Source organism: Diabrotica undecimpunctata, chromosome 6 (assembly GCF_040954645.1).
Source record: "Diabrotica undecimpunctata isolate CICGRU chromosome 6, icDiaUnde3, whole genome shotgun sequence".
Lineage (NCBI taxonomy): Eukaryota > Metazoa > Arthropoda > Insecta > Coleoptera > Chrysomelidae > Diabrotica > Diabrotica undecimpunctata.
Window position 1 is genome coordinate 15,707,635 of NC_092808.1, and position 17,250 is coordinate 15,724,884.

General features: G+C 32.7%; 1 protein-coding gene across 5 annotated transcripts in view; it reads left to right on the forward strand.

The window, feature by feature from the left end:
• Window positions 1-309: 309 nt before the first annotated feature.
• Hasp (Hig-anchoring scaffold protein) overlaps window positions 310-17,250 on the forward strand; it is a 115,229-nt gene continuing 98,288 nt past the window's right edge. For all 5 annotated transcript variants that reach the window (XM_072534278.1, XM_072534279.1, XM_072534280.1 and 2 more), the window contains exon 1: window positions 310-542. In XM_072534278.1, the coding sequence (XP_072390379.1) occupies window positions 488-542 (55 nt within the window). In that variant the 5' untranslated portion in view covers window positions 310-487. The remainder of the gene's footprint in view (window positions 543-17,250) is intronic.

Genomic DNA, 17,250 nt, shown 5'->3' on the forward strand with positions numbered 1-17,250 from the left:
TCGTTGACTCAGAATACATCATGCCGGACTAACTGATAAATATCTAATGACTTCACAGGATTCACCTTGATGTAAAAACTGTGGTGACATTATATACAAGACGTGTAAATTACCATAAAAAAATGATGCCAGTTGAGACAGTAAAATTTTCTATGATATCGAAAAGCATTAGATATTAAAAAAACAAAAAGCAAGAACTCTCCCTTTCCCGACGCTCCTGGGTGATGCAACGCGACGCCGCCGTCGCTAAGGCCTGGACTGCTCTCATCCAAGAACATGAAATTACTTTTTCAGTCTGATGCTGCGAGTGAACCTGACATCTAGGCCGTCATATATTCTCGAGATTCGGTTATGAATTTTTACCCGAATTTAGATTTGTCGCAAGAATCAGTCAGTGATATTTAAGTCCTTAAATAAAACTACTTCATGTAATGTAATAAAAGAAATAGTTTATTGTTGTGATATACGAGTAAAAGGTTATGAAAAAATGAAGAATTGCTCTTGGTGCCTTTTGGTTATCGTTCTCTTGGCGGTTTTTGAAGGTAATAAGAAACTATCTACACTCAAAGTACAAATCGTTATACAAAGGCAATAATTACTTTAAACATAGTAATAACAAATTTTTTGTTTCAATGTAAATAGGCAAAATCTTTCAATTTATTAATTATTTATTTATTTATCTAGCTCAACGGTTCTTGGGGGCCTAGGATTTAAGAGTTACAATCCTAAATCATACAATACTAACTACATAATCCTCAAAAGTACTAATTATTTTGTTCTATATTTATGCCATATTCTGTTTAGAGCTTTTTTTACGTTTCTTTATTATTTATTTCCATCTTCATGTGTTATGTACATCTTTATTTCAATCTTCTATGCATTTTTATAATTTTTCTTTATGGATCATTAGGCGAGAATGGCAGACGAAAAATGGGTCAGTCAGTTCCTATTAAAAGGAGAAGTCCAGAAGTGAGAATAACCACGAAAAAGAGACTGGAAGCGAGTAAGGAAAACATACGAAACATGTGGATAAGAAATTGGGAAATAGAGATAAGAGAGGGAAGACTTCTTGAATTTTAATATAACTTGTCGGGGTCACTCTTATCTTGTTTTCTGCTCTGGTTTTCTTTCTACTAACAATTTTATCATTCCATGACTGTTATAAATAGTTTTGGCGACAAAGTATCTCCCTGCCTCACCCCTCTGCCAATTTTTATCTTCTCAGTCATGCAATGAAGATTTACAGTTGTTGCATTTTCGAATACATTACGAATAATATTCGCATATCTGGGGTCTACTCTGCATTCAGATATTGCTTTTAAGATAGCGACTGTTTTTACTGTGTCAAATGCTTAGCACCCCAGATGTTGTCTTCTATCTTTTCAAAAATATCAAATTGCTTCTTGTATTGATATATCGACTGGTCCAACGAAGACTGTAGTAACTCATTTTTTATGTAATTGAGATAATTATAAAAATGTATTTACACTGTTACCAAAATTCATTAATCTATTAAATGGATGTTTTTATAGCATTAAGTGATACTTTTAATAATGATCTTACAAGGGTAAAACAGATTTAAGACAGAAATGGTCATAAGTGACTTTTGAATGAGTTACTATAGTTTTCGATGGAGATATTTTTAAAGTAATAAATACCAGAATTATTTGTTTCTTAACTTTATTTATATAAAATGCTACATTTTGAAGAAGCTACTGATATAATTTGCAGTTTTATATTTTAATTCAATTTTCCTCATCCGACTCTTCTTCGCTCTCAACTGAATCAACTTCGAGCTCGACTTTAGGAGGTACATAACTCTTTGAATTAAGATTTTTATAAAATCCATGGTACATTGTGGGTATTTTGCCGGTATTACACAGGCACAGTAATCCTTTTAGCTTTTTTTCTTCAATTGGTAATGGTGCATCATACAGTTTCGGTGGAAATTTGATAGTAGTGGAAGGCCGTCCTCTGCATTTTCGATTTAATTTTATGTCACAACCTCTAAAACCATCATCGAATTCGTATTTAAACATTATAGAATTTTGGTGTTCATGCGAAAATTTTATTAGCTGTAGTGATCCAAGTTTCTGAAACGTTAAGGGTTTCCAAAAACATAGTTTTGCAAACACGTTGTTTTTCATTGCGAATGTAGCAGTAATATTCTCGAGAGTAATTTCTTCGAGACCGTTGTTCTGCAGTAATAGTTACTTGTTTTTTGGCAACCTGTCTCACATGACGAGCAATAAAATCACACTTTCTCGTATGATCTTTTAACTTCCAAAATTCATTGAAAAAAAGGTCTCTATCTTCTTTAGCTATTTTGGTAGCACATTTTAGTCTACATGTGTATGCGCATGGTGCACCCATCTGTCTTCCTTTAATTTGAATACCTTTTCGATTTTCATGTTCAAGTCCCAGGTTTAGACTTGTTTTAGATTTTTTATCCGCCCACTTACTAACGTCTCTAATTCTTTTCCTACTTACTCTCTCTATATTGCCTCTGCTTCTTCTCTTTCTATTTGTGGTTGCTTCAGTTATATTCTTATTAGGTTCAATTATTACTTCAGGGATGTTTTTGTCTTCTGTCGGAATGTAATCTGGGTCAGTATCAGAGTCTGCATGAAATGGTTTCTCATCGCTTTCCTTATCAATTATTTCATTTTCATTCCTATTGGCTTCATTCTCTTCTAAGCTTACTAAAATTAAACAAAAATGAGGTAAATGCCTACGTAATATTTTTTCATGCGGAATTTAAACCAACCTGTAGAACATTCAGGATTAATATCAGTCTCGTGGTCACCAGGATCCTCATTCGCCTTTTTGTATTTGCTTTCTTCTACAATACTTTCAGCAATATGTTTACCTTAAAAAATAAGTAGGTTTTTACTTTGCTGTTATTATTTTAAATAAAGTTTATTATAAATTTACCTTCAAAAGAACGATAAGAAATATCCGTTTCAGTGTTTTTATACGCTTTCTCAGCTAATTCCAATATTAACTCACTTCTGGAACACATTATGGCAATTATAACAAAACTAAACTTTTGAACATAACCTTAAACTAACGCAGAATACCGTAGTAACTCATGTTACGATAGCTATGCTATCGCCTCAGATAACAACGAAGACTATTGTAACTCAAGATACGATGATTTTCTACGGTTGTTTTTCATAAATCGGAGATACTATAAAACTCTTACACGTAATATTGGTTGCATAACTACGTTTACTGAGATACGATTCTTTCCTGGGGAAGATATCATTATGTTTTATTGTTTTGCGCTCGTAACTCAAAAAGTGGAAAATTTGAGTTACTACAGTCTTCGTTGGACCAGTCGATATGTATACAATCTTTTATTTGCAAGTTAGATCAGGGCGGATTTGAGAAAAACGATTTCATTTGGATGTGAGAAGTAACATTCTGATTTTTGCAGAAAAAGCAAATTGCAAATTTTGTTAGTCGGTTTCTTATTAATATCTTATATGTTACTTCTAAAAAAAGCAATTCCTTAATAATTTAGCATAGGCTTTTATCTCCCCTTTTGTGGATCAGATATATGGATGCATTTTTACAACCTTGTGACAATTTCTCATTTTTTAAAATTCGTTTTATTAGGTTAGTAATTCGTTTAAGCAATAGCTGTCCACCTTCCTTGAATATTTCTGCTGTTATACCGTTTTCTCCTGGACTCTTTTTATTCTTTGGCTGCTTTATTATTTCCTTTATCTCCTGATCTGATGGTTAGTTTATTTCGGCCTCAATATTGGTTTTCTTTGGTCCGGATTGTGATTGTATTTCACTGATATTTACCTCTGAGTTTTGCAGTTCCTCAAACTATTCTGCACACCTCTTTAGTTTTCCTGGTAAGTCACCTATTCGCGTGCATTCTTTATTTATGCAGAAGTATTCGATTCCGAGACTCGTAGCTTTAAAAATTAAAAATGTTTATGGTGGTTAAAAAGGCATTGAAGTAGATTTGAATGAACTGAGTTACAAGTTTCGAAAAGAAAAGCGCAAAAATTTTTTTTTAACCATGACTGAATTTACAGCTGTTCGGCATAGCTTTAGGAATTGTTATAAACGTCAGCGATGGCTTGGTAATGAATTAGACCCAAATGAGTGAGCCTGGGGAATGAAAAAAAAAACAGCTCTAGAGCCAATCAAACTACCGATATGCTCTTGCTTGAAGGTTTATTGAAAAAAAAAAAAAATAGTAGTAAGTGTTTGAAAGAATATTCCAAGTCATGTATTATTAACCCAGAAAAAGAAAATACTGATACTGCTATTAACTTTGATGAAATTTATTTAGAATTATTAGCCCAGTCTGGTTAAAAAAAAAGGTGGAAAAATGTTTCGCAGATATCTGAAGCCTTTAAGACATAGGTGGGGGATACTAGATGATGAATAGATGAAAAGATACTCCTAGTTTTACCTTGCGTTTTTTTTAAGCAATAATTTATGGTCACAATTTGATTTTTTGTCCATAAATTTTTTCCCTTATATTTTAAATAAACAATATTTATGTAATTTTTTTATGTCAAGAATATCTTTATTTTCCCGTTTTTTTAATTAAAATTGATAAATAATTTACAGAGATATTTGCAAAAAAGCAGTTTTTTTGCACTAATTTATAAATTTTATTAATTTTTTTATTAACAAAATAAAATGGTATTAACACATTTAAACATCAATTAAGTACCATCTTTTAGATTTGTGCGAAATTTACCCTAGATCAGTCAAATATTTTATAAGTTATTTAATTTGTTTATCCCTGAAGCTAATTATTTAAACTATTGAGCTTGCCCTATGCATGATGCTAGACACATTCAGCAAATTTCATAGGATTCTTTAAGACTTAGACTATCTCAGAAGTTAAATGCATATTGAGTTTTCATCGAAATTATTTACAAAATAAACGTTTGAAAAAGGGGTATGTTTTTTACTTATAAACAATTGTAATAACTTCTATATTTTTCAAGCTACAGACTTGTACGTACAACCATTGGATAGCTGGTAAAAAAGCTCACATTAAAAAATAAAAAACCTTCTATGACTAATAGGAACGAAGTTAGTGACTATTTTTAAAAAAATCATATCTCCATTGTTTATAAACATTAAGAAGTAAAATTTGCACAAATTTTGAATGAAAATCTAAACTTTATATTGAAACGACGGTACTTTCGAAAGATCGACATAGGAAAGTGGAGGGGATATCTGTTTCAGCTCCGTTTTTTTTTCGGCATCGGGACTTCAAATTGCAACACGTAGGAAAAAGTTACATTATCTCGGCTACCTTTGCAGCTGCAAGCCTCTTTTTTTTATTCTGGGGTAGCTCGTCGAAATATGAATAACTACATAGTTTTCACTGGCCGGAAAATATGGGAAAACTCGGAAAAATTGAGTCCATTTGAAATTCACCCTAAGTACTTACTTTTTTTTAATTTGCTCGAATAGTCTGTCGCAGTATTAATAATGATGACATAATTTTCACCCCCCATAAATCTCGGAAAATCCCGGAAAATCAACATATGTTATATATATATATATATATATATATATATATATATATATATATATATATATATATATATATATATATACCTCCTTACTTACTGCCTTACTGCTTTGATAAAATAAGTCGATTTTTTCATCACTTGCCTTATTAAATTTTGCAATGTTTATTGAACTTTACTTTTTTTATTTTCTTTACATACATTGGTTTAAAAGTTAAAATTTGGTTCATTTATTCGACTTCACTGTCAGGTCTGAACCTTTTTGTTGCAGGTTGTTTATCTTCACTTATTAAGTCAGTCTTTCCATACATTAACATATTAATGGGCGATCTTAATGCCAAGGTGGGTCAAGGTAAGGTAGGAGAACAAGTAGGAAAATATGGGCTTGGAAACAGAAATGACAGAGGAGATCGATTGATTCAATTTTGCCAAAGTGAAGACTTCGTAATAACAAATACCTTTTTCAAATTACCTCCTCGACGGTTATATACATATACATGGACATCTCCACAACATACCAAAGAAAAAATAGTGAGAAATCAAATAGACTACATTATGATAGCAAGGAGGTATCATAATGCTGTTAAATGTACTAAGACGTATCCGGGAGCTGATATAGGCTCAGATCATAACCCGGTAGTTACTGTGATAGAGGCGAGACCAAAAAAGATAAGAAGACCACACAGAAAGGCACTAGATTGAAATAAACTTAGAAACAAAAATATACAAGAAACACGAGAAGAAATAAATGAAAACCTCCGTTCAGTGCAGCAACAAATTAACGATACAAACAACGTTAACCAAAAATTAAAGTACATAAATACAGCTATACAAACAGCAGGAAAGAAACATCTTACAAAAATAACAACAAAGAATAAGGGGTGGATGACACAAGATATACTAGACTTGATGGAACAAAGAAGAAAGATGAAGAATTACCCAGACAAATACAAAGAAATAAATAAACACATAAAAAAGAGAATAAAAGAAGCCAAACAGGAGTGGATTAAAGAACAATATGAAGAAATGGAAACATATGAGAAAAAGTACGATGCGTTCAATATGCACAAAAAAGTAAAAGAGATAACAGGAAGCATAAAGAAATGCCAAATAGGTAAACTTAAAGACAAAGATAGAAATCTTATTGTAGATCTAGAGAATAAAATAAAAAGATGGACAGAATACCTGAATGAATTATTTGACGACGATAGAAACAACTTAACTCAGATAGTCAATGCAACTGGGCCAGACATATTGAAAGAAGAAGTAGAATACGCAATAAGAAACGCTAAAAATGGAAAAGCAAATGGACCTGATGAAATTCCTACAGAACTGTTGAAGCTTTTGAATGATAAATCCATAACCATAATATTAAATTTTGCAGCGAGGAACTAAAACAGTTTCCCCTCCACTTTCCTATGTCGATCTTTCGAAAGTAACTTCGTTTCGAAAAATTGGATGAATTTTATAGCTAGAAAATTTAATATAAAGTTTAGATTTTCATTCAAAATTTGTGCAAATTTTACTTCTTAATGTTTATAAATAATGGAGATATAATTAACAAAAAAAATTGTCGCTAACTTTGTTCCTATTTTTCATAGAAGGTTTATTTTTTTTTGTTAAATGTGAATTTTTTTATCAGCTATCTAATGGTTGTACGTACAAGTCTGTAGCTTGAAAAATATAGAAGTTATTACAATTGTTTATAAGTAAAAAACATACCCCTTTTTCAAACGTTTATTTTGTAAATAATTTCGATGAAAACTCAATATTCATTTAACTTCTGAGATAGTATGAGTCTTAAAGAATCCTATGAAATTTGTTAAATGTGTCTAGCATCATTCATATGGTAAGTTCAATGGTTTAAATAATTAGTCCCAGGGATAAACAAATTGAATAACTTTTAAACTATTTGACCGATCGGGGGAAAATTTCGCACAAATTTAAAGGACGGTAATTCCTCAATGTTGAAATGTATTAATAACATTTTATTTTGTTAATAAAAAAATTAATTAAATTTATAAATTAGTGCAAAAAAACTGCTTTTTTGCAAATATCTCCGTAAATTATTTATCAATTTTAATTGAAAAAACGGGAAAACAAAGATATTCTTGATATAAAAAAATGGTATAAATATTGTTGATTTAAATTATAAGGGAAAAAACTTATAGATAAAAAATCAAATTCTGACCATAAATTATTGTTTAAAAAAAAAAAACGCAAGGTAAAAATAGGAGTATCTTTTTCTCTATTCATCATCTAGTAACCCCCACCTATGTCTTAAAAGCTTCGGTTATCTGCGAAACATTTTGCCGTGAAATCGATGATTTTTGTATAACCAGACTGGGCTATATATGATGAAGATTTGGAGAGTAAGTTTTACATTCAAGATGAAGATTTTGATAAAGTAGATCATTCCATTTTACTACAAAATGACATCATGGCAATATTATGGGGGTTTTTCAAAAACTAATTTTCACTACAAATTTGTTTAATTTTATTAATTTCTCTGAATTTTATAGCGATCCAAAGTTGACTGGGTTCTTGAATACTCGCCATCTTGGAATAAGGCATGCAAAGTGGTTTCGCGCTGTATCTCGTAAACTTGCAACACTACAGTAAATGTTATTAGGCATTATTTAAAGAAAATTAAATTGTCTACAAATTATTTTTATTATCATAAAATGAAAAATGAATTCACAAAATAACTAAAAATTTTTGAACAAATTTTCCTTTAGGCCTTATAACTTTTTTCTGGGATTTTATAATAAAAACAACATCAGAGCAATATTATATATGGTTTTTCAACAGATAATTTTCATTACAAATTTGTTTAATTTCATTAATTACTCTGGGTTTTACTCTGTAAATCACTCCAAAGTTGACCGGGTTCTTCAATACTCGTAAGAATACGATAAAAACGAACCATTAGGCTTATATTTATATTATATATTTCCTTATTCCTATAAATTATCATTTTGTTAATATTCCTATGTTATCATTAGTTTATTATCGACTTTTTTCCCGACCATCTATGAGGTAAAGTCTGAAGGCGAGATTTTTAAGTGGTATCCTTCTTCTTAGAATGACGTCTCCCTACGGACGTTGGCAATCATAATGGCTATTTTTATTTTTGAATTTGCTGCTCTAAACAAATCGATCGATCTGCATTGATACCAATCACGTAGATTCTTCAACCATGAGTTCTGCCTTCGGCCAACAGATCTTCTTCCTTGAATCTTTCCCTGTATGATGAGTCTCAAAATTTCATATCTTGGTCCCCTCATCACGTGGCTTAGGTATTCCAGTTTTCTGGTTTGTATAGTGGCACATATTGGTGATTAGTTCTGTTTCTTTACCAACCCTCTCCAGTACTTCTTTATTTGTAATTCTATCAGTCCATGATATTTTTAATACTCTGCGGTATAACCAGAGTTCGAAAGCCTCAATTCTTTTTAAATTACCGTTTTTTAATATCCAAGTCTCAGCTCCATATAATAATATTGAAAATATATAACAGCGAAGTGGTATCCCCATTAGGCCTAATCTACGAACAATTTCCAAGCGAGATAATATTGAGCATAATTATATATTTAAAAAGTTGTTTTCCAGCATTTTCTTTGATAGTCCAGGCAGCGTTTTTAATTCAGTATTGAAAGCGAATCTTTGCCGAAAACGGGATATAGAATTGGCGTTATTGTGGGTAATTCATCTTCGAAGTTTTTGAAATGTTACTGCAGGTTTCACCAGAACAGTTTAGATATACTGCATAGCATTTGAGGCCTTTTTTCGGCAACCACACATTTTTCCACAGTTTCCCTTGCAGAAAATTAATTTCAGAAGTTCAGGGGTGCTGGAGTTAAGACAGTTTTAATTGGTATTCAAATTTTTGTATGCTTTTTCCAGCCCCAAATTTCAGGATTGCATTATTTTATGGTGATAAACTGTAAGACTGTAGAAATGAGGTGTATCTTATGTTGGCGGAAGCAATGATAAGTTAAATATTTTTTTGGTCATTGTCTTGGCGAATCGTTTGTATCTCATGCTGTCAGAGAATCATCTTTATTTCCATCATATCATATAAAGAGAAGAAACAACGTTCGCTAAAGATAGTGAACAAAGATGGCTCGGCTTTCTCACTGAGAAATAATGCTGTTCCGCTAGCTATTCAGGATGTTTCTGTAAAATTTTGATAAATTTAAGTTTGCCGATCTTGTAAGCTGCTGCTGTTGTGTCGCAACCTGAAAAAGTATGGGGAAACAGCGAATTATCTGCAATGACGTCACTATATATAAAACTTAAATGACAGTACAAATGATGCGACTTACCCACTTTTGAAGGTTTAAAAAAATTGGACACTTTGGACACACAACATTAGACTACTTAATTCCTTATGCCGTGATTAAGACAAAAATGTCAATATCCTCTGCTACAACAGACATAGAATCATAGGATTGAAATGCAGCAAGCGCAGAACGGATGATGACTGTATCTGCATCAAATTCAGCCGGGTCGACACTAAAACCCACTGCTGATAGAGCAGTTTTTTGATGGTCTATTGAATTTGTTTTGTTCTTTTCATTACCGAGAAATTTCTATCTATCTATCTATACAGCATTTGCTGTCCAATTTTGGACATAGGCCCCCTCTTCCTTCTTCCACGTCTCTCTATTCCAGGCAGTTTGTATTCACTTCGGGCCAGCATGTTTCTTCAAGTCATCTGACCATCTCATTTGTGGCCTTCCTCCTTTTCGTTTGTAACTATATGGTCTCCAGTGTATACTCATCTTATTCCATCTGTCGTCTTTCTGTCTTATGCTATGTCCGACCTCCATGTCGCTTGATCTATTGACCTATAACACAATTACATAATGTGGCAAAAATCGTAAGTCGACCAAAAGCCTCTTTATTTTTTTTTTTCGCTTTTCTTCAACATTAGCAAGTTACTATTTCGCACTTAGAGAAATCATAAAAAACTGTCTTCGAAAACAAAAAATTACGACTATTGTAACATATACTGCATTTTAATAGAGTGAAAACTCTATTAAAGTCAAATATCTCAAAATCAATTTTTGGCGCTTGGTCTAGTGATGCATAACGCCGTTCATATATAAAAAGGGAAATGGATCATTTTATTATTGTATGTAAAATAAAATCATAAAAATCTTACAGTGATGACAAATTTGGCCGATATGAGAGCTTTAAACGTGAGGTATATCCTTTCCTGTCAGCTGCACAGAAAAATACATTCTTGAAAATTTCTTTGCTCGTGCTTTTTCTATAAGTTTGACACGTAACATATTTATACGTATCGATTGCAAAATAAAGAAAAGCAAATAAAACTTGGTTGTGTTCCAAAAGGTAAATGGCAACAAGAAAATAGAGAAGAATAGTCAAGCAATGTTGTCTCTTTTGACACAAGATCTTTAAAAACTTCAATGTCAGCGTCTATATTACATATTTATGATGTGCGTACACTACTAAATTACAGCCTTATTAATATCTATAATCTATACCACCACTATGATCGTCGATTATGATAGAACGTCCTCAATGGATCTAACAACTAATGCAGATTTTCGAAACGAATCCTTTTTATCTATTTTAGACAATAAAAACCAAATAATCAGTACTTTAAAGCATCGATTAGAAAACCAGAAGCTGCAAATATTATATTATTTAAAAAAAGAAATAGAATATCCAAAACTTATAGACCTCTCCCGAACGTGTACTTCAGAAACCAGTGAAAGTTTACCTATATCACTAGCTTTAGAACATTTTAAAAAAGAAAACAATATCAAGAGTAATTTATCTTCATTATATGAGTATATGAAAAATGTTGATAGTAAGCTCACAAAAAATTTATACTCTCAAGAATGTTTACTAAGAAAGCTTGTTGAGAAACTCTGTGAGGTAATCAGAAATTCTGAAAAAAATGGTTCGCTCACTAACACAGTTATAACAAAAAGTTCTTTTTGGGTAGATTTATTTAACGATCTTTTGAAGGCAACGATTGGATTAAGGAAAAATCTACATTCGTTTCAGGTTAGTTGTAACAATTTGGTAGTTGTAGAAGATGAAAGGAATTGTCTGATTGAACAAGTTCTTTGTTTATCACCAGAAGAAAAATTAAATTTCAATATTTTAATGAATATTAAGCAAGAACAAAAAGAATTGGAAAGAAAGAGTGTGGAGCTGAAAAAGCAACAAGAAAACTATAAACAACTGAGAGTGTTAAACGCTATAGAGGAAGAGGTGTCTGGTTTGCAAAAACAGATTAATATGTCAATTGAGGAAGCCGATAATTTGTCTTATGTTGGAAATTTAATAAATAATCTTCATAACGATGCCAAGATGCTTCTGGATGTTACAAAAAAACATGATCGACCTGATGAATACAAATCGTTCATAATCAATCTAGTCAAAACAGCAATTTCAAATGGGGAATTACACACTAATAACAAAGAAGAATTAATATTGTTTCAGGCTATTAAAACTGAATTTAATAGTATACAAACACAGTTAAAAAAAGAGTTAATGCAAATTAAAGATAAATATGAGTGTATCAAGGGCAGACTACAAACGGCCCTGCAAGAAAAAAATGAGCTGAAGATAATAAAGAATGAACTAGAATGTCTTATCAAATATATGGAAAAGAGCCATGCGTATGAAATCAGTTCTTTAAAAAAAGAAAGGGACAAACTCAAAAAGGAATTGGAAGATTTGGAACTAAACAAACTTTCAAACAATGAACCTCTTACTCCAGTATCATCCAATATTCCAAGGAAAGAAATAGAAATGAACAAAACTATAAGGTTATTAGAAAAAAAGTTATCTCTTATGACAGAGACAATTGCTAAGCAAAACCAAGAAATTCTAAGCCAAGGTGAAACAATAGAAAACCTTAAGAAAACTTGTAAAACAGCAGATGTGGGGTCTATTGGTGTCCAGCATAGTTCTAAAAAAGATTCTACTAATACTAAACGTTTAGACAAAAATGCCGTGAGAAGAAAAAGTACTATAGGACCAGAAGAAAACCTTAATTGTAAGATGCCCGTTACAAGCCTACACAAATCTATAGAACATTCATATAAAAAAAAATTAGTCGTCAAAAAATCTGTTAATAAAGACGTAAAATTAAATAAAAGTTCTAGTTCATATTCTAACTCATTGACTACTAAAAACAGTGATAACAAACACATTGAAAAAAAGGTTGAATGTAGTAATACCGCAGTAGAATTAATGAGGGACTGTTCCCGTGAAAGTGTTCCTGATTTTTGTTCACCAGTACGTGCACCAATTATTTCGGAAAGAAAGTGTTCACGAAGTGTAGAAGTGTTAGAACCGAACAATTAATGGCATCCATCATAAGAAGAATATATTTATGAATAAAATATTTTTCTTACGTATAACGTTAGAGAAGTCACAAAGATTATTTAAAATAATAAAAAAAATTTTTTCAAATGACTTACTGTTTATATTTTTAAGTAAAGGACATAAGATCTGCATTTTATTCATTTGTGCATTTGTCACATACAAATAAATACTACTTAGAAAAAGGCACATTAAAAATATAGCGTCAAGAAATAAAAAGCTCAGCAAAATTAACCAAGCAAAGAAATATCAGATAAATATCTTAATTTCTATATTTCCTATATATCTTTAATCTCAAAAAAATTTTGGTAGAAATCACAAAGGCAACAGGAAATGCACCATGGAATGAATAGTTATAAAAGAATAAAAGTCTGTAGGCCAAAAGACGAATGAAGATACCCAAACATTAAGTTTAGAAATAAAAAAAAATACCAAGTGATTATGTTAGATATATATACTATGTAAAAAGATAAAGAACTTAATAATTTCAAAATATAGACAAGGAAAGTTGAAATATAGGATCAGAAAACAGTCTAGGTACATCAAGAGGTGAACCAATACCATCTTTTCTTCGGTTGCACTGGTCACACTCGCGCTTTGCATATTTTTGTCCCATTACGAGAATAGCCCAGTAATATCATCTAAACATTAAAAATAAATTACATTTTCTTTTTATTGGTGATTTCTGATACGATACATCAACCACATTTCCATTTTCTTTTACGATTTTTCTACCTAACATAAGGCCAGACCCATGCCAGACCGCATTCATTAATTAACCTAAAAAATTATCTTCCGTAAAGTATATCATAGACATATAATACAAGATAGACTGGCTGCTGCAGTACATTGACTTTCTCCCAGTGATTTATCGACCTCATGACCTTTTCATTGGTCATTTAGGTTACGTGGTCGATAAACTTGGCAAATTAAGAGATGCAGGGACTGCTTTGCGTCAGTTTTTTTCTGTTGCACTGGGGCAACGTTTCCCACAGTTTTTTGGTCGAGGAGCACTATTCAAGACAGAAATTCTGTAGGGGGTACTTACCTTATTGCACCTGAAACCTATTTCTACAATTAACGTAATGTTTTCATTTTAATGTAAAGAATGAGGCTGTCTTGATTTGCACAGGTTAGTAATATCCGGTTGAATTTGGGATAACTGCAATCGAATGTCAAGTTCCGCATTCAGTCGAGATCTATATTTTGTTTTAGTGGCCAGATAGGCAGAGAATGCTGCTTCACATAATTATGTTGTTGCAAAAGGGAGAAGAATAATTTTTGGTTTATCTGACAAAATTTTAAATTCGTCTTTGAGTTGACACCAAAAATCTACTTTCAAAATATTTTTTTTATCGCAGAATCCGATGTCAAATCTATCAGGCATTCATACTGTTGAGATGTTAAGGAAGCTGTTTTTTTTAACATTGCAAGGTATGAATCTGCAACCCAGAAGTTTTATTTAATTTTGTTGTGGAATTACTCAGGAAAATAATTATGGAAGTTTTCAAGTAAATTAAGCAGATGAGTGTGGAACTCGTTAGACAGCTTCAGTTATGTCCGATTCCAGTTCTTCTCTAAATTCTGCGATTAGTAGAAAGCTATCCAGATTTTTATTTTTCACCGATTCTGTCCAAAAAATTAAATTCTTCCTATACTCTATTGACGTATATTTTATCATTGGCGTTAAACACAGTTATTGTCTTTCCCTGAAGTGAGAGACTAACTTGAGTGATCTTGTTAAAATTATCTGTTAAATATGCCAATTTAATTAAGCAATGCTCGTTACACAATCGATCACTTAAGGCAAAATTGCTGTCAATTAGGAAGGTTCTAAGGCCGTAAGAAAGTCACCTTACTTCCGTATAAAGTAGTAAAGACAAAGGTATACTGCCCATGTCATCGCACGTCACTCTAAACAGCCCTGTAATCGTGATTTGATAAAATTAATTATCTTCAGCGGCATTTTGTTCGAAGGGAGGCTATGGAGATGGAGGATACAGTGGCTACTGCTGCATTCCTAGGCTTTTTCCTTTATTTTTGAAATGAGGTCCGACGTTCTTCCAGTCATCGCCTTTGCGCCGTCTGTGCACACATCGACGCAGTCATCCCAGGGAATGCTATTCTCTGTGAAAAAGCTTTCTATTAACTTGAAAATTTGGGCACCAGTTATGTTAGTGGCCAATGGTTTGTAAAAAAATAGATCCTCTTGAAAATACTCCAAGTACTGGTACCGCACAAATGCTATTAAAATTGCCAACCCGGCTACATCTGTTGACTCATCTATCTGTAGTGAAAACTTGGTAGATTTTATTCGAGAAAGTAAGGTAGCTTTCACATCCTCTGCCAAGTTTCCAATGCGGCGCGAGATTGTATTATTTGACAAAGGTACCTTGCTTACTAGTTTCTTGGCTTTATCATCCAACATATATTCAATTATGTCTATGACGAACTGCTTTATGAGGTTTTCCGCGATTGTGTGAGCTTCACCTGCTTGAGCAATCCGATAACTGACTAAGTAAGACGCCATCAAAGCATTTTCGTTAACTGTTTTTGAATGGTAAGTTATAGTTTTTTGGGCATGTGTTAGTTCGCAGTGCTTCCTTCTGAAGAAATCGGTGGGTTTTCCATTGCATTCTGGATGCACCTTTTCAAAATGACGACGCATTCTAGCTGGAAACATTGAACTGTTTGGCAACACTTTGTCGTAAATTACGCACTGTGGTTTGTTGTCACCGGTCTCAGCGAATCCAATTTCTACGTAGAAATCATTGTATTTACTTTTAACCGATTTTTTTCCTGTGGAACTGATACTCACAGAAGAAGAAGGCAGTTCTTTGAACATTTCTGGCGCATTTGGCGTCACTAACTCTTCCACAGACTCTTTAGCCTGTAGAATTATTTTCACATAAGTAATCGCTTCAACACTTCAATTTAAAAATTGTATCATCCAAATCTGGTTCTGGAGGCGGAAGTTCTCTGGTAAATCATCTGGAGAATTAGTGTCAACTGAATTACTACCAATCAACAATCAGAATTTGTTATAAAGATAACGAAGAAGAAAAGAAATAAAATAAGACTAGAGAAAGCCTGCACCGATTTTAATATCATGAAACAAGTACCTACTATAGTCGAAATATAAGCCTAAAATTGAAAATACGTATGCCTAAATATTATATTTCGCCAGTCTTGTTGTATGGTGTACATATGTGGATACTAAATAAGCAATGCGTAAATAAACTGGAGGCATTTGAGATGTAGACTTATCGAAATATGTTAAAAATCTTCTGGAAAGACAAAATTACTAACCTAGTAGTAACGGATAGGAAATAGACAAAATATTGAAAATTGGAAATATTGAATAGACAAAAAAAGGTCGTATTGACTATTAAAATGAGAAAATTACAATAAGTGGGAAAAGTTACACGCGGAGATAAATATCAAGTGTTACATGTGATTATACAAGAAAAGATTGGAAGTAAATGCAGCACAGGAAGGAGAAAAATGTAACGTAATGTCTGGTTCGTTTGCAGTTCTATTCAACAGGTCCGAGAAGCAGCCACCAACGTCAGAATTGTCATAGTGTGAGCCAATCTTCGTACCGGAAATGGCACATAAAGAAGAAGAAGACCTAACTAAATACCCGTAATATGGAAGAGAAAAAATATAATACAAACAATGCCTCTGTATTTACTAAATGAGACCACTAGGCCATATCCAATATGTCTACGGGCAGGTCCGAATTCAAATTAATTCAAACTATATTTATGATACCGTTATGAAAATTACTTCCACCAAAACTTCGATTCTTCAACTTAGTTATGGTTAATATATGTATTAATACTGTGGAGTGTGATACTAACAACTCTGATGAGAAGCACTATCTAATATAACAGAAAAGAGCCCATCTGCTTCACCGTATGTTATATCCCCCCTCTTCAATATCACTGCTAAATACCTATTAGATACAGTGAGAGTGGCATCCAAATATAGCAAGCAAGCAAGCAATTTAAGTAAGCTCAGCCTATGAGACATGTTCACCCCTAAGAATTATGTTTGGGTGTAACAATTCATTGGAGCGGGGTGTATTAACTTGAGTTAAAAACAGGAGTCACTCCACCGCGCTCCAATGCTCCACGCCATCCCTTTCTCCCCTATAGCAGTCTGATGCGCGATAGGGGTACAATTATCAGCCAAATGCTTTTCGTGTGGAAGTCTTTTCCTGCTTTCTCTAGTGACGTATCATCGAACTGAAATTGCTTGCTCGGGCCTCGAGTCTCCGCTTTGAGCTGCGCCCAGTTCGGCGACTTGGTATCCGAGGATGTGGGCCCTTCATGCCCAGGTTTTGGGGTTTTGT